Below are 18,403 nucleotides of genomic sequence, written 5' to 3' on the forward strand. Positions count from 1 at the left end.
TGCTTGTGTGTGTTTTTTTTTTTTTTTTAAAGATGTTATTGTGACAAATAAGAGCAAGCTGTTTTAAAACAGTTCAGTGCACTTATTCTTATTCCTGCTGCTTGCGCTTGTACTTTCTTTTCTTTTTTTTTTAAACCTCACCCACTCTTTAAATCTGCTGCTGAAAATGGAGGCGTTGAACTCCACAGACAGAAAAGTAAAGGTTTCAGATGCTCAGCACTTTGAAACAACCACAGCAATAAGCCAGCTCGCTCCCATCCTAATGTGGGATCAATATTATCTGCAGCTTTGATACGATGGATGCAATTTTGGATGAAGGATATATTTTTGATGGTTTGTTTTCTGGAGGAGCGTGATGAGCTGTGAGGTGGAGGCTCATATCGCTGTCGGGATAGAAACACTACAGACTCTTTCACACTCTCAGCTCGTTCCTGTTTCATGTCTGTGTGCTAATGCATTAGCACTAACGCGGTGTTAACGGCTTACTCGTTTAAAACGACTGCACTGGATTGATATCGGTATGGTTAGAGACCCAGGGTTGTGATAGCTGTATCGGTGCCTGATGAGGTCAGTGTTTAAAGAGTGTCGCTTGATTAAAGGCCCCCATCACAGCACAGAGTTCTGCAAAAGCAGCAGCGCCGGAATCAATATCAGTCGAAAATGATCTTCAGGTTGCTTTGTAAAATCCATACGAGGCAGGTACACAGTCGGCCGTCGGCTCTGGGTCCACATGGCAATCGTTCCTTGACAATGTAAACAACAGTGTTGATGGAGACTGAAGTTATTCAAAATTAAAAAGGTTGGACGGAAGCCCAGTGTGAAATGTGTTTTTCAGTCTTTAGACACACGTGTGATTGTCAGTCGCCAAGAGTTAAGTCAGCGTAGAGGTTTCTTCAGGGCAGAAACTCACGGCGGAGCATTGTTCTGCTGTTGTGCATGAATCAATTCCACTTAATATGATTATCCAATAAACCACGAGGCAAGCGCGCGCCATATGTCCGTGCACAAAGTGGAAAACAAACGGCACATAAGACTTGTGCAATTTCAAACAGCGCGTCCGAGCAGGTGTTTCGCAGGGTTTTGATAGCATTGTAATGGACTTGTTTGATTCAAAAAAAGAAAAAAAAAGCTCGACAATGTAATAAATCTTTTACAAGGCAATGTAATTGTTAATTTGTGTAATTATGCACAGTTTAATCAGGATGTTAAGAGGCTCACGGTACACTGGGACTGACGCTCCACACTCCAGAGTCAGCTGCCAAACAGCCACCGCTCAATGGATGAAATTCACGAGCAAAGGGACGCTTTGCGTTTGATTCCTTTGTTCTGGATCCTCTGAGAGCGCGTACATGTCAACACTGTCTCGGGGCAATTGATATGAGGGACTGAGATTGAGGTTAAAGTAGGGCGCGATACAACGTCTCTGCGTGCCAGACGTTGTAAAACACCAGAGAAAGAGGAATGATTTAAAGTTTGAGAGCGAAGATGTTAAATGTCGATCACATTCATCCGTGAGCGAGTTTTTGTGAATGAGGACAAAACACGGTCAATATTCTGTCATTTTGCTACGACATTTAAAAACACCAAATGTTCTTAGATTCCAAATGAGGCTCTGCTTCAAGAACAAAACAGGTGTTGCTCAGTGTTTATGTCAGAAAAGGTTCTGAAGAGATAGTAAATACAAGTATACGCGTATAAACACACACACACACACACACAGAGAGACGTCCCAGATGCAATCAGGACGACCTTTGCCTTCATCCATTGTGCTCTAACGATTAAGCCTCTGCACTGCTCTCTGGCCTGGGGGCCGGCTCTGCTGCTGTGCATCTCATCACATCTCATTCATCACTGCACATCTGTCTTAACCTCCGGCCCACTGTCACATCAGCCTGCTATTGACCTCCTATTGACCCACCCACACACACACACAGTACATTTGCAGCACACGGTTGGATTGTTGTACAGTTTGTTTTTCGCCCTAATCCAAACTCAAGGTTTCTAAAAAACTCACAATATCGTGTTTGGATCTTGAGAGCGTCCTCATCGCCGCCATCGCTACAATCCTTCAGTCGATCGTGACTGAAATTGCAGGTCACAGGAACACAGAGATATCCACCAGCGTGTGTCCTCCATGACACTCTGGTAATGTTTTTCAACACTCTACAACCTTTTTTGCTAATTGGACCACGAGTACAGTGCACTGCTCCAGCCTGTGTGTATTTGCACAGAGATGACAGTTCATCGTTTGCTGGGAACTCACTTCCTTATTATTACAGCTTGGAACCTCATGGTAAAAGGTCAATATTTATTTCACACCTGCCTCTGCATGTACGCACACACACACACACACACACACACAGATTCATCCACGCTAATGGAAATGAATATGTTGGAGAAATGCACTCCCCCTACAGTAATTGGGAGAGGTGAAACATTCTGTGTGCTATGTTATCTCCCCCTCGTGATTCCGTATTGTTTTTGTATTATATTATGAAGAGGGCCTTCCACTTTTATCTCTCTGTGAGAACCATACTGTACTGACTCTGTGTTCTCTTCAGTTCAGGCAACGACTCGCGTTTATGTGAACAACCGAACGGTGTTTTATCAGAGGTTGCGTTGAAAGATAATATCTTTCTTTCTTCTCCACTGGCCTCATAAATGTTAGTGCCACAAGGTGGCAGCAGCAGTAAGCATTGGGTTTGTGGATTGCAAGTATGTTTGTAAAAGCTGTTTCATTTACGAGGTTTCTTGAATGCATCTTGATGGCTCGATACAGCTTTTTCATGTCCGATACCGATTCCGATATTGCGACTTAGAGTATCTGCCGATACCGATATCAATCCGATACCTTCTTTTCTCCTCTGTTAAGTTGCTAATAATACATATAATTTGTATAGATGTACTTTGCTTAATATGGACATCTAAAAACACTATGTTCAAACTGTGCAACAAATATTCTGCTCCCCTAAATGAAGAAATAACATAGCCCATGATTTGCCTAAAGCCATAAGTTCTTTATTTAAACTTCAAATCAGTGCAAACTACACAACTTCACATGTAAGCTCTGGGGTTGAACTGTAAAATATCCATATCAAACTAGATATAGAATGGACACATAGCTGCTTTAAATAACTGCTAACTTTAAATAACTGTCACCAACACTTGCTTTTACATTCCTTTCTGACATTCATTTGGTCACTTCAACATGAGGGGCAGATTCTTCTTCAGAAATATTAACATTTCAGCCTTTTCAGCTGTCAGTCTGCTCCTTCTTTCATCAATAATGATGGAGGCTGTGCTGAAGAGCCTCTGGCAGCGTAAAACTCCAGTCTACCCACTGAGCTGTCAGGGTTAGTAGGGACATCGGACACACGTTTGAGCTCCAGATGTCAGTTGTTAAATAACTGTGTCAGTGTTTTCCAAACATTTTCGATACCGATAGCAATCCTGAGTATCGTATCGAGCCACCCCTACTTTGGGCCCTGCAGAAGTGATTCAATTTCCCAAGGTCATTGAATGCATCTTGTAAGCTGCTGACACATGACTCTCACTCGCTTGCATGTGCTAGAGTGGAAAACTGCCCTCTGACAAAAGTACTGGAGTAGAAATGTTTACATGAATTGGAATTTTCCTCGGAAAAGTGACCATATTTGCTTGAAATGCCCACTCGTATGCTTTTTAAATGCCGTGACTTCACGCAGCCTCCCACGCCGCTGTCGCACATCCCAAAGGTTAGACGGGGTGCGGCTCAGGGTAATCCACGGTTTACCCTCAGCTATTACTGAGGAAAATAAACAAGAAAAATATGAATGTAGACTCAATATCAAGTTATTTCAGTGCTGTTATCCTCTCAGTCACACCCTGAACTTCAGCTGCACCACTTATCGGTCTTTCCTCGTCCCTCTATGTGACCATAAAATCAACACCCGATGGTGATGTGCGCAGCGCAGCGGACCGCGCTCCATCCCCGCGACTAATCAGGCAGCTGATAAACACCCACGTCTCATCAGGAGACCACAGGGTGGCATCTCGGAGGGCAGCGTTGGGCAGGGTGTGCTAAACTGGAACACTCCACACAAGTTTAGGCCTAATCATCTCATTGTCTCTGTTCTGCTTGAAAGGATCAGCAGCCATGCTAAGCTCCTCGGGGGGAAACCAGTCTTCAGCTGCTCTCTGCCATCCTGCTTTGTCTTTCCCGTCGCTGTTGTTTGTGTTTGCTTTCTTTTCCGTGGCATTGTTTGAATGTCTGTTCACCTTTTTATTAAAAAGGAGGAGAAAAAGAGTCCTTTGTTGTGTTGGTTTTGTGTTGTTGATGTTGTTGTTGTTGTTGTTGTTGTTGTTGTTGTTGTTGTTGTCGTGATTTCTGAGTGTGTATCAGCCTGTCAAATAATAAAAAAAACAATGAATAGTTCAGCCCAATTTCTGACCACCAACATTATGATGTTGGCTTGTCCCTGTGCTGTCCTCCTTTAGTTACACATGTAGTAAACAGACAAATGAGTGCTGTGTCACGTCTGTGTGGACGTGTTTACCATCTGCCTATAATCTCAGGACATCTTGGGTTTGTGGAGGATTTGTACCGACGCTCTGTCCCATTTCCCAGACGAGCTCTGAGGTCCACAGGACGTCATGCTGTCAGGCGGCGCCTGCTTCTTTTTGTTCATTTGTGTGTGGTTTGAAATGACCCAGTGCAAAACAGAGGACGTATAGGAAATTGTCAAACTGTGTGTGTGTGTGTGTGTGTACTTGTGTTTGTTACCACTTTTAGACCTTTTTCTGGCACAAATTACAGTTAAGTTACAGTAAAAAAAAAGAACTGGTTTCTGGTTAGGAATAAGACTTATGTCAGACTGTCCAAATGAGTGGAAGTCAATGCAGTGTCTTCAGAAGAACAGCTGTGCAATCCTGTTGTTGCTGATGTGTAAGTGTGGCTTGACCCTTTAACAGTGAGCGTATCGCAGATGACTTTACCGTAACCACGCGACAGTTTATGCTACTGGAAACATTTCAACGGTTTCCGAGAGCTGAGAAGTTGCACGCCGAAGCCTACGTGTGATTATTAAGGTGATTTCACTCGCACTTTGTCAGGAAGACGGCGAATCAGCGTCTTCGTCACCAGAGAGAGAGGAGAGAGTTGGAAAAACACGTTTTTTTTCTTCATTTTAAATCGTTAATGCACTATTTTAACATGCAGTAAATTGTAAATAACTGCCACATATTGAAAGACATTTTGTGGCCCTTTAATGGTTCAAAATAAGCATTAAAAAAGACGGACATTTTGAGGCTCGTGGGAATTGCAATCTAAATTTTAGTTGTGACAGCGACACGACAAAGCCAAAGGCAGCAAACAGGAGAGAGGGAGAGTGTGTGTGTGTGTGTGTGTGTGTTCACACATGTAGTCCCTTCTGTCACTGTGCCAGTGTAACTGATTCATGGACACAGAGTCTACAGGTCAACTGTGACAGTCTGCTTGGTGTGTGTGTTGTAAATGGGCGTGGCTGGGTACATGAGGTGCATCTGCATTCTGTCTCCCATGATGCCACTGACTGTCTTCATCTCCTGACGCAGAATACAGAGACGTGTGTGTGTGTGTGTGTGGGTGGGGGGGGAGTGCACGTGTGGTTATTGGCCGCTAATGAAATGAGATTCAGGTGGAGACGTGGGGAAGGGCATCATGGGGGCTTGAGATTCACAAGAGCAATATGTTGCCACAGCAACGGTCAACGGGACTTTGTCCACGTGAGAGTGGCCCGTGTTGGGACGATGAGAGAGAGAGAGAGAGAGGATGTGCGGAAAGAAGTTGAAGCGAAGCAGTTGCCATAGCGACTCTCCTTTGCAACTGCCTGTGAATTCCTCTCTCCCCAAGTGCAAGTGTGGGCACCTGACTGACGCACTGGTGCTAACGTCATGTGTACGTATGACTGAGATCATGTGATAACCTTGTGGACTCATAGGTGTTAATTTATGCTGTACGTAACTCATGTGTCGTACATCTCTCTTCCCTTCTAACACATCACGCTATATTTATTTATTCATTCATTTATTTATTTATTTGTGTGGCTGTTTTTGCACTACTGCTCTCTTATATCCTCAGGCCTACACACATGCGCACACACGGGGAAGCCAACAGGGGCTGTCACTGTGCCACAGTTCTCCTTTGTTGCCATATGCTACCACAGACTCCTGGCAGGCAGGGGTGTCATTGCTCTTAGCCAGAAGAGCCTGGTTCAAAGGCCAACGAGAGCCCATCAGGGACCATCCTGCTCACACACAGCGCTGCAGGAGCAGACATATGCTCTAAAGTCTCATGACTGACATTAAGCGGAAGCGCTGAGAAATGATCTGCTTTTAAGAGGGAACGATGCCAGGAGTGAAAGTGAAACTAAACACCCTCAGCTCTCTGAAAATCATCCAAAACCGTCCATATGATTTTTGAGTGCCATCCCCAGATTGTTAACATTTAATGATTGCAGAAGCACACGTGTCATATGTGACTGATGACCCGATGCGAGTCCGCTATCTCTAAAACACCCATCTGTTGTGGTTTCTGTCACATTTACTGTTTCATTTTCTTATGTCATGATTTTAGGGGGTTTTTTTTTACAGTGTAGGTCGTTTTTGCCAGTGCTGGAATGCAGTGACGGTCGCTGGTCTTTGAAACAGTTGAAGCTCGTTTATACATAAATTCTGCAAACAAACAAACAACTAAAACAAGGAAACGCGATAATTATGTAAAACTGAAATGCTACACGGTATATGTACAAATGAAAATGGGCTACATCGCCGAGCAAATTACACACGAAGACCAGCTGTTATGTCTACAGACGTTTCAGCTCACAAAACCCACGCAGCGCTGAGGCAGAAAAGGCTCTTCTGTCAATCAAAAGCTGGTGCCACCTTTCAGACCGTTCATCCAGTCATTGCGCAGAAGCCCAGCATCCGCCCACTGCTGCGTTGACTCCAAGAGAAGCTGAGCTTCCCTGGAAGTGACGATTTTGCCGCATTTGTCCAATCATCGCCGAGCTCAGTGCAGTGCCATCCCATAGAGAACAGTTGAAGCTGAGGTTCAAGTGGTTTTAATGTGGAGGCTGCTACAGGAATACGAAGGTTCTAAATTTCTAAATGAAGTAGTGACACGTTCTAATCTCGTACTATTAAATACAACACAGAACATATTTGACAGCATATAAGAGGAAGCTGATGAGCCTCAGTATATGATGGAATTCTTGACTGTTAACTTTGTCACTTTGTTGCATATACTTATATATTTGCGAAGTTAACACTGACGTTTAGAGCTGCAGAAGTCACGTGCGTCAGTTTCAAGCCGCCGGATTCATACGCACTTTAGATCCACAGAGATCCAACAATATAGCACACAACTTGACGGGCTGACCGTCACGGTGCTTTTCGTGAGTATGGAAACATTGGTCCATGTCCGCCGTAACCCGACTTTCTGATGCATTTCCTGCTCCTGAGAACACCTTGACATCACAATAAATGAATGTAAAATAAAGATTTCAAAGCTCGTAAGTGTGTTGGATTCTGTCCCTGATATGAAGTGATCGCTGCACAAGCAGAGTCCATTGTGAGTTCCCATTGCCCCGTCTTCTTTACTCACTCCAAGCTTGTTTTATAGCAGTGATTCACGTCTGGCTTCTCTTGGGATCTTTGGCGAACCGGTAAAATGATCTCTATTTGCTTGTTGCCGACTGTTTTGCCGTCTCGGGGTGCAACAGTTATTCATCATCTTCAACTTTTTATGAATTCAGCTGATGAGGAGGACGGTTTTATACCGTCGATCTGTGGATTCGTGTTCTGCTGAGTGATGCATGATGGGATTGCATGACGCTCTATAGACAGTTTGTGTTCCACAAGAAGCGGCTCAAACCTAAACCTCACGTTGTGTCTTTTAATGGTAGAAATGACAGTTTTCTGTAAAACTTTTCCATTATCTTTCACCCTTTTTTTTCACCCCGAGGCTGGATCTGCTAACAATGTGTGCCAGTGCAAAAAAAAATAAAAAATGATAGCATCCAAGAAACTGTGTTTTTAAAAGTTTTCCCACAGGGGATTTCAGACCCAGAAATTGGTTGGTGTAGCTGTCCTCGCAGCTCAGGGCAAACTGCAATTTGCATTCAGAGGAGCTTCAAGTACCAAGGTGCAAAATAAAATGAGAAAATGATAGAAACTCATTGCAGAAGTGATATATTAAGAGCCAGTGGCCTTTCATTATCTGTCGACTGCGCACAGAATCATCTTCAGACATCAGCGTTACTCCGACAGGTTTTAATATGTGCCCACTTGTTTTTTTGGTGTGTTTTTTTTTTTTTTTCCTCGTTAAATGTGCCTGTGGTGCCTCGTTGCTTTTGTTTGCTTTGCTGCCCCAGAGTGCCTTTTCCACATGCTGTTAAATCACCTCTCCTGCAGCAGAGAGCTCTTTTGGAGGTGCACCTTGACACCAACACTTGAAGCCCTCACAGTTAAAAACTCACCACTCTGTCTAACTGCGTCTCCTCTCGTTCGGTTTGTGTTTCAGTCGTGGTCAATCAAGCGTCAGCGTGAAATAAAGATTGTCAGACGCTGTGATATACACGTTAGCGCTAATACACAGCGCTGCCCAGTGATTTTCTCCAGGCATTATTGCTTTAATCACAAGGAAACATTTGATTAGATTCTTGCAGGGGTGTCTCTTGTTATTGCTTGTTGCTTGAATCATTGTCTGAGATCTAAATTACCTCAAACTAATTTTTTAGAGCTGACATCCAGCCGCAAGGAACAGTACAGTTCTCAGATGCTGATACAATACTGTTTTTTTTTTTCCCCTCCGGCCGAGCAATTTGTTGTTTGCTCGGTATATTACAGAATAACACAATGTGTGATCAAAGAGAATATGGGAGGCATAAACAGAGTTATTGACTTTTTTTTTTCTTCTTTCCTCTCTGCTCTCCGGTCCCTGCTTTCTAATCTTTTGTGTGTGTGTGTGTGTTTAGATATCCGTGACCGCAGGAAGAAGCCTGTCATGCTGTTTATCCATGGAGGCTCCTACATGGAAGGCACCGGGAACATGTTTGATGCCAGCGTCCTTGCTGCATACGGCAACGTGATCGTGGTGACCATGAACTACCGGCTCGGTGTGCTCGGTAAGTGTTTACTTTGCCATCGCACCAGACACAGAACTGTCGTTTCGGCACTCGGGCAAGTCACTTTCTCTTAGCAGACTCGTGTATTTCCAGAATTGATTAAGTAAGTGATGGATGACATCAATGCAATTCATCAATCTAATGGCAACCAGTGCATGAGTTGATCATGAGAGCTCACTTTCGCATAGATTTCCCTTTGTTGAACATTTTCCAGTCTCAACACGACGTTGTGCAATTGTTCTTCCTCCTTCCTTTGATTATCCTGGTTTCCCACAAACACTCCACCGTCATCTGTGACTCTCCCTCATTTCACACACAAATCAATAAATCGTGAAACATCCTTTGATCAGTTAACCCTTAGATCACAGAGCATTTAGGCTGCCTTTTCCCATGACTGTGTTAAAACCTATACTTATATAAGAATGTGCAGTATCGAGTGCCTTATATCCTTGTTTTCCAGCTCAACCTATTTCTGGTGAATAAGATGGTTTTTTTTTTCATTTTCACTAACTATACAAACTATATGAAGTTTTAAAAATTGGATTAAACTTAACAAAACAACAAAAAGAAAAGAAAAAAAGGTCTACTTTGTGATTTTTGAACAGCCCCCCTTCCAGGATGTCCATATAAGGAGTTGTGTATTATCCCAGCTGCAATTTACCCAGGGTGCACCTGTGGCACGGATCTGTGGAAAAGCCTTTATTTCTCATAACATTGTGGTCTTTCTGTTGATTTCTAAAAAATCCACACACAAATGTCTCCCATAGACCTCAACTCAACTCAAATGTATCGAGCACATTTCAAAAAAAACAACTCATGTCAAATAAGAAAATCAAATCAGTAATCAATAGAAAGCATAAAAACATAAAGGAGGAGCATGTAAGGCTGTAAGGACACAGATGCTAACATCAGGAAAGTAAGTGTCTTTCATGAGTCAGAGAGTGAGCACAGGCTTCTGGAGCTGTTTCAAAAATAGGCTTTTTACTTTCATGTGTTTTTTGTCTCGTTTTTAAAAGGACATCACTCTGTTGTTGTTTTTTTGCTGCTCTTGCATGGCCAGTGCTTTGGTGACAGATTTTCATTTGCATATAATTACTTTAAGTGTTTGGTTTTCAATTCATCCTTATTGGGTTTGTCAGCATTTTTTGTTTTCGTTTTTTTTGTTTTTTGCTTCGAGTGGATCATGAAATGCAGTCTAAAATATGACGATCACCAGAAATCCACGGAGCTGCCAGTAAACCAGTGTGACTGCGTGTTTCTTTGCTTTTGTACACGTGTGCTCTCACCGAGCAATGGTTAGCTGTCAGACGGTTGTTTTAAGTCATTTTATTATGAATACGGTGACATGTCTAAGGAAAATATGACTTTCTGAACAATTATACAGATTTGCTGCTTTGTGTCGGTTAATCCACCTTGAACAAGGAATTGGTTCCAATAGTCGACAAGGATTGTGCATTTTCTTTCTTCCTTATTTTACTATCAAGTTTAAAACAACCACAGTCAAATGTGTGAAAAACAAATCGGTATAATAAGGAAATTGAAAAAAAAAAGCAATAAAACGTTATTTCATAAATATAAAACAGACACAGGATTCTGATGAGCTAAAGCTGTAACAATAAGAGTTAATGCACCTACATTCTCTTTTTATGTGGTTTAATGGACCCCATCTAATACTGTACACAAAGTTGTTCAGTTTATTCGCTGATCTTGTCATAATATAATTAACTTGTGACAGGACCTAATAGCCAGAAAATTGAATAAATAATAGACGGCATCTTAAGAAGCAAATCAGTCATATACTGTATGTTGTTGACTGCGGTTTCAAAGTCTGGGTGTTTTTGTATAAAAGAGAATAATCTCGGAATCTACAGAAGTGGATTAGTCACCGGAGTTTAGTTGTTAAAAGCAATAAAGTGAGTCAAATGTTTGCAGATTTGGTAGCAACAAAGTAAATAGATAAGTGAAGTGTTACATTCTCTCTTGCGAGGCATGCTTGAGGTATCTTATTCATTTCTGCTGATGAGTTTGTGTATTTTCATCTCCCTCACTTACTCTGCCATATTCTGCTGGCATCGCTTGCATTTTCCTTCCCGGAGAAAGCAAACTGCAGCAGGGTCATTCGTGTCCAAACGGACAGCTGCCGCGAACCACCGTCCATCCGGCACTGTTTGGCCCCGGATTGGGACGGAAATGTGAGCAATCTTTTTGCCCCGCACATGACAAATGATGGACGTGTTCTTGACAGAATGGCACAGGCAGCAAAGTAAATATGGGAGCAAGAAATGCACATTAGTGTGTGTGTGCGTGTGTGTGTGTGTGTGTGTGTGTTGTTAGGTGAGCATACGACGCTGCATGCAGATCAGTGTCTGCTGTGTGTGGATCCACTGCGAGGCCTCCTGCTGTGTTTTACACACTTGTGCCTGTGATTTGGAAGGGAAGCACAGAAATTATTGACACTGGAGCGACATGTGGTCATTTTGAACTCGTGATTATGTGGCTGCCTGTATTTGTGAGCGAGCAGAGAGCAGCTCACCTCGGAAATGCTGAACTATATATATATATATATATATATATATATATATATATATATATATATATATATATATATGTATATGACGACACGACAATGAAAAGCCTCTGTATTTGCGCTATTGTCTGTTGTTATTGCTTTGTCCTCTCATTACTTAGTGATTCTCCACTGCTGCTCTGAAGCAGACACACGTTCACTACAACAGAGATGTGTACAAATATGTTTATGCATGAACACAGTGGAGCGTGTGTTTTGTAAAAGTCTGACTTACATATTTAACACATATCACCTTTAACTCTTTAACACCTAAAACTCTTTTGTTTATTTGAACCATAAAAGGGCCAGAAACATATCAGTTATTTTCTATTTACTGCATGTTAAAATAGCGTATCAATTTAAAATGAAGGAAAAACGAAAAGCTGCAGTCGTACATGGACATCAGATTCATAGGCACAGACGTTTTTCCAACTCTTTCCTCTCTGGTGACTCAGACGCTGGTTCGCCGGCTTCCCACAACTGCACGAGTGAAATTACCGTAAAAGCCACATGTTGGCTTTTGACGTGCAGCTTCTCCGCTTTCAGAAACCGTTGGATATTGGATTTTTCCCGATAGCGCAAACCGTCACGTAATTACAATAATGCAAAGTGTGTGTCTGCGATACGCTCGGTGTTAAAGGGTTAAACTATCTCCAGTTCCCCGCCTGCATGTTCTGTAGACTCAGCCCCCACTGCAAAAAAAAACATAATTTTGAGGTTTTGACCCACTGAGCCTGATATACAATACTCTAAAGTCTGCAAAATGTTGCATCTGCTGTTTTCTATTCAGCACAGTTTGTAATAACCCTGATCATAGAAATGTTAGAGCCGCAGCCATACGCTCATCAGAATGTGTGGCAGTGAATCATGAAATAATCTGGCAACGACAGATTGCAAAAGAAAAGAGCAAATTCTCTGCTGCGTCTGAAGCTGCTCAGGCCAGCGCACGACTCTCACACTGATTTTATTAGAACAAAGTAATTAAAGATATTGTGAGTGTAGGACTTGGCAATAAATCAATAAGGAAATGTACTGGGATACAATATCCTTGAACTGAATAGCAACATAACAAATGCTCATTTTACAATATAATGGTGATGTTGTATGCAAACACACATTGAGATATAATTATGGATTTTTTTCTGGGCTGAAGTAGAATTTGAAAGTTTTATTTTTGCACATTAAGAGCGTGTATTTGGCTTGGATTTACATGGAGGCAGAAAAGGGAATTAACATAAAGCACAGTGTCCATAATCATAGGAACACTGTAAGGAAGGAACATATTGCTTGTCATAACATACAGTATTTCTAAGTAAGTTCAGTTCTTTTTGGTAAATTGTGTACAAATATCAGTTAGGTACCCTTAGTTGAGGATGGTAGAGTGATGTGTAATGATCCTCCTTGTGAAGCCATTGGTTCTGCATGTGAGCCTGCAGTGAGTCTATTGAATGATTAAATAACCTTGTTACAGCCTGAATCCTGTAGGAAATGAATTTGGTTCCATTGTAGACGGAAGAAATGACAGGGTCCACAATTTTAATGACCACATTCTCAGTGTGATAGGGTCGTTGCACAGAGTATAGCGCTGTGCAGAGCTTGTGCGTACATCATATTCCTTCGTGAAATAAGTAAAATACAAGAACTGGTCCAACTCTCCACCTCCCACCCTTGTTGCTGGCATACAAGACAACTACGTCAGCTGCCCTACTATTCCTTTACTCCACACTCCATCTTGACTCTCCCTTTCCTGCTCAGTGCCTTACTATTTCTGCTGCCTGTTTAGATCTCCTCTCCCCGTGGCAGTTTGGCCATAGATCCATCCACTCCAAACCCGTCACAGCATCCCATTTGGTGCATTACATTCCCAGAAATCCCAGCAGCAGGGTAATAGCGTCTCTGTCGACTCTGTGGTACAAATAGCTACAAAAATCATAGCTTTAGTTACTTTATTGACAAATAATTGTAAGTTATGCATTAATTTACTATCTATATGTTGTTGGGGTCACATTGAGTTGACAGAATATTTTTCTTTAGAATCTTTAGATTCATGGTTCCCTTTATTGTCATTCATCATATTAATACAGCAGAAATAAATCTAAAACAAATACCCTAAAGGATAGATCATTTAGTAGCATTATAAAACCTAGTGAAAACCAAGCATCTGATAAAAAAAAACTCTGGAGCAAATCAAATTAAACTAAATTGCAAAAAAAAAGAAAAACATTCAATACAACTTTAATTCTGTTTCTATAATTGTTTTTTGTGTGCATGCACTACACCTATAGAAAGAATGCATTAACTAAATGGTAAGTATATGAAACAAAATAAAAACTAAAAAGTGACCTTTTATCAAGTAGATGGGAACATATTTTCATATTTTGATTAAAATTAAGTCAAAAACCACTTGATGAATGGGTCTATTTCTACTTAAGAGTCATGTTTAATAGGTTAAATTTGTGTCCAGGTGTTGATGTTTATAAGAGCTCCAGTGTGTAACTGAGCTCACCAAAATACTGTTGTACTGTGTCGCATATGGCATGAATCTTGGAGAGATTGTCTATTTTTATTTGATCTCGTCATTTACCAGTTCACAAGTGTTACACTCACCGTTAAGTGCAAATAATGTGCCATTGAAACCCATTCAAACTGCAATTTTGATCTTACTTCCATTAAAGCATAAAACATCCATTTTATTATAATCTGGTTGTCAATCTGGGCTTTTGCCTTGGAATTGAGAATGTTTACTACTCTCCGCTAGATGGCAATGTTTATGGCAAAAATTTCTTTGCATGTAGTTTATTGAAAATAGTTTTTTTCATCTAAAAACATGGTGGCATCATGAGAAAAATCTGGCATTTAAAGGGTTTAATAAATGATTTAGTATTTGACATCAATAATTAAGTCAGATGTAGGTGAAAAAGAAACAGCTCAATAAAAGTATGTTAACAATTTAGAATATTTTTTATAGCTTGGTTTTAAAAAGCACATCTTTTGTCCTGAGTGATGTGAGTGTGAGTATTTGACACTGCAAAAAAAAACAAAAAACATGGTAATCATTGGCATATCCCAGGCTGTAATAATTCAACACAAAAAATACTTTACATGTAGTATATTGGAAAATAATTTATATTTTCTGGGGAGGTGGTATCAGAAAAAATGGTGGCATCATGACAAAAAATCTGGCATTTAAAGGGTTAAAATCTTTGTAAATGAATTAGTATTTGATATCAATGATAAGGTCAGTGGAAAAAAAAAATATTTTCAATGAAAGTAGAATAATGTATTTTTTTTATAGCTTGCTTTTAAAATGTGCATTTTTGTCCTTAGCAGTGTGAGTGTGAGTATTTGACACTGCACAAAAAATAAAAAATCAGTGTTGGGGGGGTTTATTGCAAAGTTACACACTACAGCTTTAAAACAAAAAAACAAATAAATGAATTAACAGTGTACACAGACAGGAATTACAGTAATGTAGGTCAAGGATAGAGAAATCCACACTCTCAATCTTTTCCCTCCATCTGGCAGACTGAAAGATCTGATCTTTTCTCCCTGTCTGTCTCCACTGACACGCTTACTTAATAGCCACCCCACCAGCACAGCCAGCACGACGCATAAGCTAAACACCGTGAAGTCATTCACATGGCGGGACACATCTGACTCCATCCATATGCTAATATGGAAATTCACTCTCTGCTCTCAGACAGACGCGCTCCTTCAGCAGCAGACGTGGCTGAAGTGGCTGCGGAGGAGAGGACAGAGCAGCAGGCGTGTTCCGCCGCGGTCTCTGCGGGGAATTCTGCAGAGTTAAATATGTAATGAAAAGCTTCACGGGGCCACTGAGCACTTGACCTTGCCTTTGATGTCGTCGCGACAGACACGCTTACAGTACATGCATCACCTCCACCCCAGCGAGCTTTTTATATCCCACTGCTGCCCAAAGCGTGAGACAGGGAAGGGAAGATCAAGAGGAGGGAGATTGAGGGGGATGAAAGTGAGACGATGTGTTCATTCAGACATTAACAGAGATGATGAGAGCAGAGAGGTGGAAGAGAGAGAGAGACACACACACACATACAAAGGCTTGGAGCTGTTTCCAGTGCTGCAACACTTGTGTGGACATACTGGCTGTGGCACGGGCCGCAGCCGCCGCCGCCACCGCCGCACACATGAGATTGCCGAGCGATTTTGAGAGATGAGAGCAGTGACAGTGGGGAAGAGATGAGAGGGAGTGCAGGGAGCAAGGGGGGGAGGGAAGGAGGGTGATGCTAAAAATAACACTTGTAGCGCTGCTCTTGAGCGTGCACTGGATCCGATATTCATTCAGAGCACAGTCGTGCATGCGCTGCATTATGTGGAGCCGTCTCTGCGTCGCATTGGACGTGTGCGAATGCACTTTTTGTCTCATGAGCAGACCATAATCATAGCGTTCGATGTCGCCCTCTTGCAGTTGAAGCCGTCTTTCCCTGGGAGGGTGGGTGATGATGAAGACCGAGCTGCTGCTGTGCAGTCACTTTAGGAGACAAGATGTTCTTCTAGCATAAATAAGAATGTGTGCACACGACAGGCAGACAGACAGAATTGGATGTCTTAAAAATGCTCTGCCTCACGGAGGCTTACTGAGTGTGTTGTAGACTGTGACTTTGAGATAGAGGACAGACTGGTCCACTACTTTCTGTGAGGGTATTAGCGCCTCTCTTTTTCTCTCCCTCCCTCTCACACACACACACACACACGGACTGACACACATACCCACGGGCAGGTGAGATGCACACACATTAACACACTTACAGGCGTATTCAGACAGCTCTCGCATCGTCTCTCAGTCGCTCTCTGGATGTTTTTTCCCCTCTGTTTGACCGTGGCTTTGATCTCTCACCTGATGCACCTCCTGCCCCCCCCCTCCTTTCCTTTAGTAGCCTACCTCCTCCTCTGTCTCTCGCAGGGAGCTGTCATTGTTTTCAAAGCAATATGACGTGACCCGTGCAATACAACGACATAAAAGCGAAATAATATAACATCACTGTCTTGTTTTTTCCTGATGGGTCGACAGGGCATTCAAAGCACTTACTTCAGTCTGAGGCGCTTTCAGCCTGTATATTTTAAACTCCAGTGGGTTTCCAAGTCTAAATGGACACCAACAGTCACCAGAAGTCATGTTTTGTTTTTGTTTTTTACAATAGTGTAAATGTGCTATTTGTTGTACTCAAGCTCTTTCAAGAGCATCTTCTGTCCTATAGTATACCTTACACCCCCACTTGGACCCACTTCTGGATTTCTTACCAAGACTTCTCCTGAATGCTGATTCCAACTTCTGACGATCTCTGTCTTGTTGTGAAGACTCCAGTCATACTGTGAGACATGTTCCATGTTCCATCTTTATTACAGTATTTTAAGGGCTACAGACACAGGCTTTTTGTTTGTTTTTTTTGGCTCTGCAGATCAACGTCCATTGAATGCTTTTCTTTTTATGTTATCCTGCTTTTCTTGGAGAATTTCAGGCCAAAACTGCTCCCTCTCTTTGGTGGGCGGTTTTTTAAAACAAAAAAAAAGAAGAGACTTATGAGACAGATTATGCTGATGTATGTTTCACATGTCAAACAATCAGCTTTGTAAGTGAGGAACCATGAGCTGATAATAGCCAGGGATGGATCATCATTACGGAGGGATGACAGCCATTCGAGGCATCGCAAGGTGCTCGGAGACTCTAACTGGGATTTGGAGACTCACTTTCTCCCACAGGAACGGGACGGGGGACGGGGGACGGGGGGGGTTGTTCTGGGAACCAAAACACCAACGCATACATCTTCATATTTAGACTGACACTCATAAAGACTGGCTGCTGAGGGAGTGGAAATACAAGCGCTGTTTGTGTCTCAGGAGCAGAACAAACACAGCCTTTAAAGGTTTTTTGATACAGTTCTAGCACGGCTCGGCTCGACTCAGTTTGACTCTACTACTCGATTTTTTTGGCTTTTCCATTATGGATAGTATCTGGTGCTTTTTTTTGGTAACTGCTCCGAGCTACCGATAAAAGGGCATTCTATTTTTGATTGATAAAATTCAATCGGTTTTCTGAGTTAACGCTTGAGAAATGAGAATATATAATAGCCTCTAGGGGGAGAATCCACTGGTTGTAAAATGAACTCTGTTTGAATGGAAAAATCTGTATGGAGAGTTGAATAACACTGCGATATTTATCGTTTCTGTAGAAAAGTGTTGCTGTATGTACATAAAACGTGCCCCAGCTTTCCTGGTTCCTCGACTTCACCGTTCCTGAATAATATCACTGCGTTTTCTCAATAATCCTGAGAGAACGAGTGTGTCACCTGTTAGGTATGTGTCGCAGGGAGAGGAGCGACAGAAGGGAGGGTTTCAGTTGGGTAAATTGAGTGTTTTGTCATATCTCTCCATCAAAAACGTGCCACAGTTGTGTGACTTCATTACATCCTGCTTTACCGAGGCTGTTGTCAGACTCTTTGCCTCTGTCTGCTGTGGATCCTGCAATAATACTTCCATCTAAAAAAAAATAAATAAAAACGTACACTGTAAAAAATTTATCAAAACGAATCCAGTGATGATGTCATTTTAGAAATTGCTTCAAATAAAGTTGCCATTCATGAATCAGGGTTAGTCTCTTAATCTCTTGAAAATGTGTGGTTTACTTATTAAAAAAACCTTAATGTTAGGTGTTACA

At 41.9% G+C, this 18,403-nt stretch overlaps 1 protein-coding gene across 3 annotated transcripts in view; it reads left to right on the forward strand.

The window, feature by feature from the left end:
• nlgn2a (neuroligin 2a) overlaps window positions 1–18,403 on the forward strand; it is a 166,399-nt gene that overhangs the window by 105,366 nt on the left and 42,630 nt on the right. For all 3 annotated transcript variants that reach the window (XM_044020809.1, XM_044020808.1, XM_044020807.1), the window contains one exon: window positions 8,994–9,143. In XM_044020809.1, coding sequence (XP_043876744.1) covers window positions 8,994–9,143 — 150 coding nt within the window. The remainder of the gene's footprint in view (window positions 1–8,993; window positions 9,144–18,403) is intronic.

Source organism: Solea senegalensis, linkage group LG3 (assembly GCF_019176455.1).
Source record: "Solea senegalensis isolate Sse05_10M linkage group LG3, IFAPA_SoseM_1, whole genome shotgun sequence".
Taxonomy (NCBI): domain Eukaryota; kingdom Metazoa; phylum Chordata; class Actinopteri; order Pleuronectiformes; family Soleidae; genus Solea; species Solea senegalensis.